Genomic DNA, 12,186 nt, shown 5'->3' with positions numbered 1-12,186 from the left:
TTTTATAAATTTGAATTATATTAATTATATTAATGTATAAAATTGATTTTTAAGAAAATATTTAGCAAAAAGTTATTTTATTTTATAATTTATTTTTTATGATTATTTTATTTATTTTATATAATTTACATTATTCAATAATCTATTATTTTTTAATTGTAGTTTGATTCTTTTGTAAATATTTTTAATTGATATGTTTAATTATTTATTAATCGATTAAAAATAAATCGTTTATTATAAAAGAATGAGTGAAAAGGGAGTGTTTCAAAAAATTTATAATTTTATAATAAACTATTTTATAAAAATATTTTATTATTTTTTCAATTTTATTGTCAATTTCAATATCAATGTCAAATATAAGAAAATATTCTATTTATTTTATATTTTAAAAATATTTAACCTTGGTAAATTATGATTTTTTTTAAAATAAAAACACATTTAAAATACATTTTATTATAAATAAAAGATTTTTATTTATGAAAATAAATAATATAATATATAAAGAATTTATTTTTATCGAATTAATTTAATTTAATCACTATGAAATAAAAATAAAAATAAATATATGTAAATATATTATCAAATTATTGTGATTTTTTGAAAGTTCCAAATTTTCTATTATAAATTATAAATATATAAGTTATAAATTTTCTATTTCACTCTATATATTCTACATATATGTAGTATACGTATGTATTATATTGACAAACATATACGTATATATTTATTCATAATATGTATATATTTATATTTATTAACATTGCTATAAAAAAAAGAATTTTTAAAAAATTATCATTATATTATTATATTAAATAATTTAATAATTAAATTAAGTTAAAAAACTATTTAATTCATAATATAATTTTATAAAGAAAAATAAAAAGAGAATTCGATTTCATAGCATAATCTGCGCAGAAAATCCATGAAAATACTCCAAACTGAGCACCTATGCGTACGCATTTCCAAATCACGTGACCTCAGCGGTCAAATTCTCTGAAGGAGACGCTCATTCGCTATCCATGCATCACGAAAGAAAGACAGTTGAATTTTTTATACGTTTCATATCACGGGCAAGATGAGTCAGTAGTTCACGAAGCAATTTGCACACGAAAGTGTGCCGACACAACTAATTAATCATGGAGTAAGTAATATTTATTATCTTTAAAAAAGTAACTTATACTCCACTTTAGACCATCGTGCAATATGTCTGCCATTTTGTAAATCTATTACATTGACCACAAATAGTATTGCTTAAACAAACTATTTTATTAAATAATATGAATCAATTTTTATTGAATTTTACTTTATTATTATAAATTATATTTTAATATCTTATAATACAATTAAATACAATGAAAAAATTTAACCAGATGATATGATCTAATGTTGCGTCATAAAGATAGTTGGCCATTTTTTCCTATATTCTGTAAATATATTTTACATTTATAAATTATTAAGTTATATAAGCAATGAACAACATATTTATATTACGTATATTTAAATAATATATTAAATCAATTTTTAAATAATTTATTAATTTTATCTTAAATTATAAATATATTGATAAATTATAAAAATATTTTATTTTATTTCTTTAATATCTTTTTTTATTTTAGATTAACAATTAAAATTTCAACTTAATGAAAAACAAATATTTCAAAAAATAAGATATTTCTTTATATTATTCTCAAAATACTTAATGAGAAATAAAATATTAATATCTTTATCATAAATAAATTATTCAATTTATTTATTTATTTTATCTGAGATATATATATATATATATTTAATATTTTCAGAGCCAATATGGCGCTCATTTCGAGCTGTGTCGCACAGACGATACAAATTTCTTTTCATCTTTTTTTGATACATCTTGATTGGGACAATATCAACAATGATATCCAATCAGGACCAGGAAAGTTGGCTATGGAAGTTCGAGCCAGTGTCTCCTAATGGAACACTGTCCAATGAATTTGAAGATGATTGGTTTTTATTTGATGATAAATCTGTAGATCCTACTAAAAAAATTGCTGAACCTATTATATATGAAAATCATCCTACTCGTGCACAAGTAGCTACAAAACTTTTGGAAAAATTAGATGAATGGATTAAAGAAGGTAAGTATTCATTTAAAATTCCTATAAACTGTAATATACAAATTGTTTTTTAAATTTAAATCTGATTTTTATAAATTCTAATATTTTTCTTTTAGTTTTGATATTTTATAACAAAAATCTATTTATTGAACAAATTTAAGAACTTAGATTCATATTATATATTATGTTTTATATTTAAATATAAAATTTTATGTTTTTGTATTTTATGTTTATATTTAAATATAAACAAATAATTACAATCAAATTTAATATTGATATAGTATAGATCAAATTATTATAATTTATATAAACTATTATAATTTTAAATCTAATATAAATAAAACTATTTTATACACAAATTTTAAAAAATCTTTATTGAAATATTAATATCTTAAAATCCATATCAATATTTATAAATCTTTATATTAATTCAAAACTATATACATATATATATTTATTTCAATTAATATAATATACTTTAAAATACTTACAATAATAAACTTTGTTATGCTTGAATTACTTCAAGTAGAATTAGTACAAGACTGAAATTATTATAGCACATTGCATTTAGAAAGATATGCGCTATAATATAATATATCTTTAAATACGATCGATCCGTATATAATGCACAAACATTTATACAATTTTATATATATATATATATATATATATGCATCTATTAAATTAACATTTTTTAGTTTTTAAAGCTATGTGCACCAAAAGAAGAAAGAAACTTTAACATTCTTGATATGCCTATCGCTTTCATTCTTCTCACTTCTTCTAACATATATCATATTTTCCTTTCTTTTTTTCTTGAAAGGAGAGTGGGACAAACTGGTTAACCTCTATACAAACGGCTTTGGTTGAAGGCCGATAGGGGAATGACGTGTGTTTTAACAGTCTTGGAGTAGGGGCGTCAGAGGGGAAAGTCCAAAGATAAGCAGGAGTGGTCTCGCAGTATTACAACTTACTTAATCGTACGATTCTGTCGATTAGTCTTCGTTACAAGTCAACTTCTTGACGATACTTAATCATTCTGCAAACTTTAAGCTTCTTGTTATTATTTTACATTTACCGATACTTCAATCGAATCTATTCTTCTATAGAAAATAAGTTTTATTTCTTTCAATATTAAAATCTATCGCGTTTATTATTAACTTACATGTGTTATCAACGATCAGTGATCTTAACAATTAAAAAAATTGATTTAATTTTTTATATTGTGTTATCATATACTATAATGTATCTATAATTTATATCCATATAGACATTATTTGTTTATGAAAAACTGAACAATTATATTTTGAATGTGAATTTTTTTATAACATACGTTAATTTACTGCACATGTTTTTGATATTTATTTGGATTTGGTGAACTCAAAATTGCATTAGTTTTTAAACATAAGATTCTAAATTATTTTTGTGAGCAGTTAATTTTTAATTAATTATATCGATCAATAGTCAAATGATTGATAAAGTGCGTAATATCAATTCAAGTTAAACACAAGAAATATAATTAAAAAATCTATAGTGTCATATAATGATTAAAAAGATCTGTGTATAGAGCAAACATTTTAACAATACTGGCATTTTTAAAAGTGAATAAAGAGGAACTATTATCATCTCGATGCTGGAGAGTACTAATGTTGTGTAATAGCATGCAGTTCGCATATCGCTACACGTGGAACCGAGAAATTATTGTCAATTCCCAAAAACTTGTAAAGAGACGTTGAATCGGTGCAATTCGCAAAAATTCTTGTGAGTGGACTTGGCTAATTCGCGTCAACAACAATCATTATATTATATATTATTAAAAATATAATTTTCTATTTTATTTAATTATAACATATATGCAACATATATTCTCTCTTTTCTTTTATTAGAATAAGGATTCTAGCAAAAACAATTGCACGTGATAATGGCTGGTATATGTTACAGTGGTATGTTTCCTTTCGCTCTCTCTCGCTTTATTTCTTCTCTCGTTCTAGCATTTGCTACAATGAAAAAATATCTTTACTACGCATATCAGAACAATGTTGCCATATAAATCAAATAACTCAATTAATCATCTAAACATAATTATGGAATTTACTAAATTTTTATAACTTAAAATTTTTTAAGTTTTACTTTCTATCTTATTAATTCTCAATATAAATCTACAATTATAATATATTTATAATTTTTTAATTTAAAAAATATTATATATTTTTCATTAATTAATATTTAGTACTAAATATTTTTTTAATTATTTTATATTTTATTATTAAATTAGATATTTAGTAATTCAACATTTATTATGACTATAATTTATACAATTTTAACAAAATCAAAAATTTAAAGATTTATTTAAAATAATTGTTTAAAATTACTTATAAATTATTTTCTTATTTTTTAATGAAAAATGAAAAAAATATACTTTTCATAACATTTCTTTATAATAAAAAAATATATTCTTATCTAACCCCATGCCCTCTGCATTTAAATGAAGATAACTTACGCATTTAAAGTTAGACTCTGATCCAAGATCTATCAAGAAATAGGTTAGGATTCATTTATAGACAAAACAAAATTTTAACGAAACTTTTTTTAATATCTTTTTCATTAATCAAATTATTTGTTTGAAAATTATAAACAGAATAAATAGAATTAAAGTATGATAAACAACAAAATAAAATTGTAAATTAAAATTTTTTTTTAACTAATTTATATTTAAGAATTTAATATGTAAGTTTATTATTATTTATATTTTATTTTTAATAATTTAATTAATTTTTTGTTAATTTTTTAATAAAAATCAACTTTCTTCACTTTTTAATAAAAGTTTAATTCCAGATATTATTTATGCATATTATCATATATATATTTTTTAAAATAACAATTGATATATTAATATTGGTGTAGTATTAAAAATCAAAGAAATTGCAAATCAAAGAACTTGTTTTTCTAGTTAAACTAGTAATGTCCATGAAATTATATATACATCAATATACCACTCCTACTTATTCTTTATGCAAGACACAAGTAAAAGTACTTCTTATTTAATAAACTATGTAAAATATGATTGTTTTAAACTTTTATTTTTGATTATATTAATTTTTTAAATTCATATAAGTTAAATCAATTTCTTATTAAAATACAAGGCATAATTTTTTGTAATTTTTGTAATATTTGTTTTAAAAGAAATTCTTAAATTCTCTGTAATAAGATTATCTTATATTTATTACAAAATTATTTGAAAATAAATATATATAAAATTTGATATATATAAAATAAACATTCTGAATAATATAAAATTCTTATATTTTAGTAATTAGATAAAATAATATAAAATCACAAAATTATTTATCTTCACTTTTTATATATCTTAAATAAATTATAAATTTTTATTTATATTTAATAAAATTAATTGTTTTTACAGAGCCTTTTTCGGATTGGTTGGAGGAGAAAATAGAATTGCCTATTTTTGAAGAATTACCAATTACTGAAAATGGACAAATTAAAACAATACCATATAATGAAATTACAAAAACTCCCCAGCAAGATGATACACAAACTTTGCTACAAGAATTTGAAACTGTTCTGGGAGATGTGGAAGCTTGTCATCAAATAGTCCCTTCATCAAGTTCCACTCTTACACCCCCTCAATCACCTCCATCACATAAACCATTAAATGTGGATACTCAATTACTTGTTACTTTACAACCAGTACAACCATTATATCCTAATCATCAATCCATATATGGTATGGTAGTTCCAGAGGAAAAATCATATATAAATGAAGTACGCATACAATGGCATACAAAAAATGTACCATTAGATCCGATAAATACAGATGTTGCACATGACTTAGCTGTAGTGGATGAATATGTACGTTTACATACAAAAGATATTCCACCATCTAGTCCTTGTACCAGCTCTGGTGGCAGCTATATTTCATCAGAAGATTCTGTGGATGATCCAGATTGGATTTTCGAATCTGAAAAAAAAAATATGAAACAATCTACTTGTACTTCAACGAAAAATCGTCAAAAACCTTATTCTCGTCCTTCAATTGAAGATAAAAAAGTTCGAAAAAAAGAACAAAATAAGAATGCAGCCACACGATATAGACAGAAGAAAAAACAAGAAATAAAAGAAATATTAGGTGAAGAACGTGAACTTACTGAACATAATGAAAAACTAAAAAATCAAGTAACAGATTTACAACGAGAAATTGGGTACTTAAAAGGTTTAATGAGAGATTTATTTAAAGCTAAGGGTCTTATTAAATAATCCATTTATATATCGACCATATTATGTTTACTCATTTTTATTAATTTTTATTATCATATTTTTGACACTAACTAATTTTATAATAATACTAATATATTTTAGCATATAGACTTAAATTACTGACTGTTATTTTCTTTTTTTAAATTAGCATACATATATGAATATATATCTAAGATCTATCACAGCTTCTTAGTAGGACTACAGAATTGTCATCATATACATAAATTATGTACTCTTATCTCCTAACTTATTCATGGTCCGTCGAAGATTAGCAAATAAGATACATTAAATAATGATAGATTTTAAAATGTATACAGCCCTATGAAACTCCTTTGAGTGGAAACTTGCTGTTACAAAAAATTCTATTCACAATTTATTGTATCTTAAAATGCAAATTTTTCATTCCAAGAAATTCTAACTCAATCAAGTTTCAAATTTTCTTAAAAAAAAATATTGTATTAGAAAATAATAAATGGGTTATTATATAATAAATGTTGGTATTATTTTCAAAACTATTCCTGTTTTTTTAATTTCTTAAAATTTTATCTAAAATTATGTTCTATAATAATAAAGTAATACAAATGAGTTTTTCAATTAATTCTATAATTTAAACAATTTAAAAATAAAAAAATCATTTTTATTATGTTATTAATATACTTCACAGCACATTAAGTTGATGAAATTTAAATTAATTAATTTAATTAATTATAAAATTATTTAATTAATTATAAAAATTTTCAAAATTTACACATATTTAAATTATTTTTAAAAAATATTTTAAAAATATATCTAAATAATAATTTTATAAATTATTTTATATTGTACAATATAAAATTTTCTTTATAACCACTTATTATACATGTATTAAATATTTTAATTTTAAACAATCATTAAAATACATATAATAAAAACTATGAAAATAATAAAAACGATTACTAAAATGATTTTATAAAGAACAAATAAATTTCTAAATTTTATTATACATAGAATAATAAAATGTATTATAATAAACAATACAAAATAAAACATATTTCATTCCTTGTAAAATATTTACAGAATTTATATATACTACAACTTTATACAACTTTAAACCGTATTTTTTAAATCATTAAAGATTATAATAGAAAATATATATATGTATTTGCTTGCATTTTTAAATTCTACTATTAATCTACTATAAAAATCTACTATAAAAAATAACATAGATTAAATACAAATATAATTATAACATAGAAAATCATAAGAACAAAATGACTTTTTAAATATTAGGTAATTGTTTAAACAATTTTTTACAATTAAGAAATTAAAATTAATTAATTGCAAATGACTTGTTATTTATCTATTTAACTATTAATTTATTATTATTTATTATTATTATTAATTTATATTTTTATTATTTATATTTTTTATATTTGATATTTAAAATGATTTTTGTGCAAAATTGCACCAACACAGATACAGATATTTTTATATACACATTACATATATGTTTAATAAATATATGTTATGTGTATATTTACAATCAATAGCATAGTACAATTAAAATAGTACATGCTTAAATAGTACAATTTACATGCACAATTATGATCAATAATATAAGATAAATTGAAAACAATATATCTATTTAGAAACTTATGTGTTTTATATAATTTATTTTATTTTTTATTTATTAATTCATTGTTATTTACTAATCACATGATTATGATTAAAATATATTAAAAAATCATGATTAAAAGATATTATATTTGTGTATATTTATACATAATGTGCATATCTATATATTATGTATTCTCTCACATTTATTTATTTATGCACATATAAAATGAAAAAATTATTCTTATATTGTATATATTAATTATAATATAAATTCATAATAACATTGTACAATAAATATTTTTGAACATAATAAATTTTTTGAACAGAAAAAAATACTTTGATAAATCTAATACTATTATATATAATTATTATCAGAAATTGAAGAATGTTTTTTGTATATGTTTCATAAGTATCTAATTTTAGCTATTTATGCAATACATATTAAATAACATATTATGCACATATTTTTTCATTATTTTTAATCTATGTTCTATTATCAATTCAAATCAACAAATTATGTTTAAGATAAATACATATGGAATAATTTTCTTTCAAATCAAAAAACTATATTTATATTATACTATATAAATATATTATTATAGTAAATTATATATATCAATATGTATCAAATATGTATATATTAACAAAATTTACAAGTTTTCGTAAATATGAGATTTTTCAAATTAGTGCTAATTATTAATAACACATAATAACACATAAAATAATACAAAAAATATACATAAAATTAATTTAACTATGTAAACAAAATAGTGGTAAAACAAAATAATCTATAATATAATCAATAATTTAAAAAATTTTGAAAAAATTCTATCTGAAATCAAATATAGATATACATTGCTTATTAATTTACATATATGTATTTATTTATTTATTTTATTTCTTTTTTATATTTCAATAAAAATATATTAAATATACATGAAAAGAATGTTGAGTATTATATTTATTATATAAATATGCAAATTATGTACATATAAAAGAAACAAGAAATAAAGTATTATTTGGTATATATCTTTTTTACAAAAAAAAAAAAAAAACTTAAAACAATTTTGAATATGGCAGTTAATCCAATGCAATGTAAATATAATTTTCTGGAATGTTATACACAAAAAGTATGAATATTCATGATTTGATATAATAGACATTAAAATGAAAAATATTATTGCAATCTGATAACAATAAAAAGATAATATTATTCTTCATAATCTAAAATGTTAAATATCAATTAAATATTAAGTAGTTTTAAATAAATGTAAATTTCTTATATAAGAACAATCATAATATAAATATATATAAATATATGGATACTTTTAAATTCATAAGTTTACAAATAATATAATGTGTCAAAATAATTTTTGTAAAAATAATTATTATAATGATAAATAAAATATATAATGATTCAAAACAAAATAAGAATATTAAATTTCTATTCATTTATAAAATTAAGTGTTTTGATATATAGATTGATTATAATTTTTACATTATATTTTTTGTCATACAACTTATGATGTTCCAAATTCCAATGTATATCTATATAAATCGCCAATTATATGCACAAGTTAAATATTCTAATTTAATTATTCATTATATTGGAAAAAAATTACAGAAATATTAAAAAACTTTTCATATTCCTTTATGTTGCAGTGTCACCTTCCTCTTGTTCAAGTCTAGATGATCCACATACACGACATTTACAACATACAATACATGGTGCAGCCAATAAAAGTAATGGCGATGCAACGAGTAAAAGTAACCCAAATCCAGCAAAAATTCCAATAACCTGTGTTCTGTGCCAAATAACGGATGCGCGTGAGTGACCCAATTTATTTTTACAAGGTCCTTTGTCGTAATGTCGCAATAAAAAGTCATCCTATATTGTTCAATGCATTATTTTTTAAAGGAATATAATACTATTATCACTATAAATGAATATAGTAAATACTTACATCTAAAGAAGCTAAGCAATACCAACAAAAAACATGTTTACATCTTTTACACATCATTTGAGCACATCCTTCATCTTTTTCAATAGGTACAGAACACATAGGACAACATTTGATATGATCACCATCAAATGGTATACCTAAAGAAATGTCTGAACAAGGACCAGTATGCCAAGATTCTCGACATATAGAACAAAAATCTGTAGAGCAATTAGGACAATGAACTGGTCCAATAGGAGTTCCATTTGATCCAGTAGAATTTATGGAACATATTGTTTCACAACCTGCACGTGGACACCAAGCACGTGCTTTATCCATAGACACATCTATATGTCATATAGAAAATTATTATATTAAATTATTAATATTTTTATAATTTTATATAAAAATTAATTTTATATACCTCTATTTAATCTGAATTTATAATGTTTTTCCACAAGTTCAGAACTAACAAGACTTGATATTTCCTTCATGGAAAGTATTGCTCCATGTTCACATTGTGCATCAGGACAACTAATTTCATATGCACCTTCTTCAATTTCAAATTCAATATATGCTTTCATACACTAAAATATACAAAATATATATTTATACATATGTATTTATATATATATATTTATTAATATATATATATATTAATAACTTTTCATATAATAATATGTATAAAAAAAACACATACATCTTTACAATAAGAACAACCACAGCCTTCTATCTTAAATGTTTTAGAAAGAGAAGTATCAACAAGACATAATTTACAAAAAATACGTCCAAGCGCTTGTTGAGAACTTGCAGGAACAAAATTGCCTGCAGCTAAACTATAGCGTGAACTAGATGCCAATGATAATAAACTGGAACATCGAGAACAAACTCGACTGCGATTGATGGGTCTTCCTTCTAAAGCAGAAGTGCTTAAACCCACAGCAGTTTCACATTTTCGTAATACTCCAGGACCTAGACTCAACCAGCTATTACCACGAGCTTCTAAACTTGCACTACTTTCAGGTCTAAGTAAAGGAGCATCTATTCCTTTTCCTACTGCAGTCCTCTCTGTCAAAGAAAGATTTACAACACTGGCTTCTTTACGCAATAAAGGTAATCTGACTCCAGTAAGTTTATTAGACTTATCAACTTTTTTCTGGTTTGTAGCAACTTTATTAGAAGAATTAACAGATGTCACAGAACTAGTAGCAGTACCCATATCCATTAGTGGAGCTCGTCGTATGACGAGCGAATGTAGGCTGGGCATCCCCTAATTATCAATGTAGATTTCACTACCAGTTACAGACAAGAGCTGTGCTTACTGACTTCTTTTAGACAGTTTGCAACAGCACTTGCCATGTAATGGAAGATGTATATAAGTCATAAAACTTAAAAATGTCACACCCATGAAACAAATTGACACTGCATATTTCAATCCATTATAATTCAACAATATTTCAACAATCCAATATAATTTCACAATATTTCATATTTTTCATATTTCATTTCCTTACTTGGCATTTTCGAATTTTGTTTCGCATAAATTCAATATGATTGAATATTGATTTCCATTAGAAAGTTAGATTTTTACAATATATTTGTATTTTAATATAAATTTGCTGACATGTTTTTGACTTAATTTCAAGAAAAATAAAAATACAAAATAATTAACTAAAAAGATAAATTGATCAAGTCAAATAACAATATAGAAATAAATTTTTCGAAATGGTTATATGTTATTAACAAAAAGAAAAAAATTTATCCTTTTCAAACATTATTTATGTTGTGTTTGTCAATTCAAGACATATCGCGAAAGTAAGAAAATTGCTACGTAATATTTTACACATGTTCAATATTCGAAGAAATACATATCTATTTTGAATATTAATCTTTATAAATATATGTTTATTCCATTAAAATATTATTCGATTTTATAATTTATTTTTTTTTTAATAATTTTATTACGGATTTTTTATATATCGTATCACAAAGTACATCAAACAGTATACACAAATTACCGACTAACTACTTCCGCCCCCACTTATATTTTTTTCTTACAATATCGGAAAAAATTATCACTACATTCATATTATACATAACATATATATAAAAATCATAATTATTTTTGATTTGACATATTTTTTGTCATATTTTCATTACTTACATAATTCAAGGAAGCAACATATTATAAAGACGAAAATTAAATATTTTAGCAAAACATAATTTCAAACTAGTAAATTTTATTACGGAGTTGTGATATGATGTATTTCAAAATTTTATTA

General features: G+C 21.5%; 2 protein-coding genes across 4 annotated transcripts; one reads left to right on the top strand and one right to left on the bottom strand.

Moving 5' to 3' along the window:
• The first annotated feature begins 776 nt into the window (after positions 1–776).
• Positions 777–6,860, top strand: LOC102676469 (activating transcription factor of chaperone). 2 transcript variants are annotated; one of them, XM_006615994.1, is made up of 3 exons: positions 777–1,141; positions 1,800–2,117; positions 5,515–6,860. In XM_006615994.1, exons 2-3 carry the CDS (start codon positions 1,895–1,897, stop codon positions 6,366–6,368), a joined length of 1,077 nt encoding a protein of 358 aa, XP_006616057.1. In that variant the 5' UTR covers positions 777–1,141; positions 1,800–1,894; the 3' UTR covers positions 6,369–6,860. The 2 variants fall into 2 exon arrangements, with proteins under 2 accessions (XP_006616057.1, XP_006616058.1); XM_006615995.2 differs by lacking the exons at positions 777–1,141; positions 1,800–2,117 and adding exons at positions 2,942–3,854; positions 3,980–4,036.
• A 2,731-nt stretch (positions 6,861–9,591) lies between these two features.
• Positions 9,592–11,606, bottom strand: LOC102676685 (probable E3 ubiquitin-protein ligase RNF144A). Of its 2 annotated transcripts, none has more exons than XM_006615996.2 (5): positions 11,309–11,606; positions 10,605–11,174; positions 10,329–10,491; positions 9,929–10,251; positions 9,592–9,852 (listed from the first exon to the last, which is right to left on the bottom strand). In XM_006615996.2, exons 1-5 carry the CDS (start codon positions 11,330–11,332, stop codon positions 9,616–9,618), a joined length of 1,317 nt encoding a protein of 438 aa, XP_006616059.1. In that variant the 5' UTR covers positions 11,333–11,606; the 3' UTR covers positions 9,592–9,615. The 2 variants fall into 2 exon arrangements, with proteins under 2 accessions (XP_006616059.1, XP_031366502.1); XM_031510642.1 differs by having other exon boundaries at positions 11,419–11,460.
• Between the last annotated feature and the right edge of the window lie 580 nt (positions 11,607–12,186).

Source organism: Apis dorsata, unplaced genomic scaffold, assembly GCF_000469605.1.
Source record: "Apis dorsata unplaced genomic scaffold, Apis dorsata 1.3 scaffold_248, whole genome shotgun sequence".
Lineage (NCBI taxonomy): Eukaryota > Metazoa > Arthropoda > Insecta > Hymenoptera > Apidae > Apis > Apis dorsata.
Note: the sequence above shows the minus strand (reverse complement) of the source record. Positions and strands in the feature narration are given on the sequence as shown.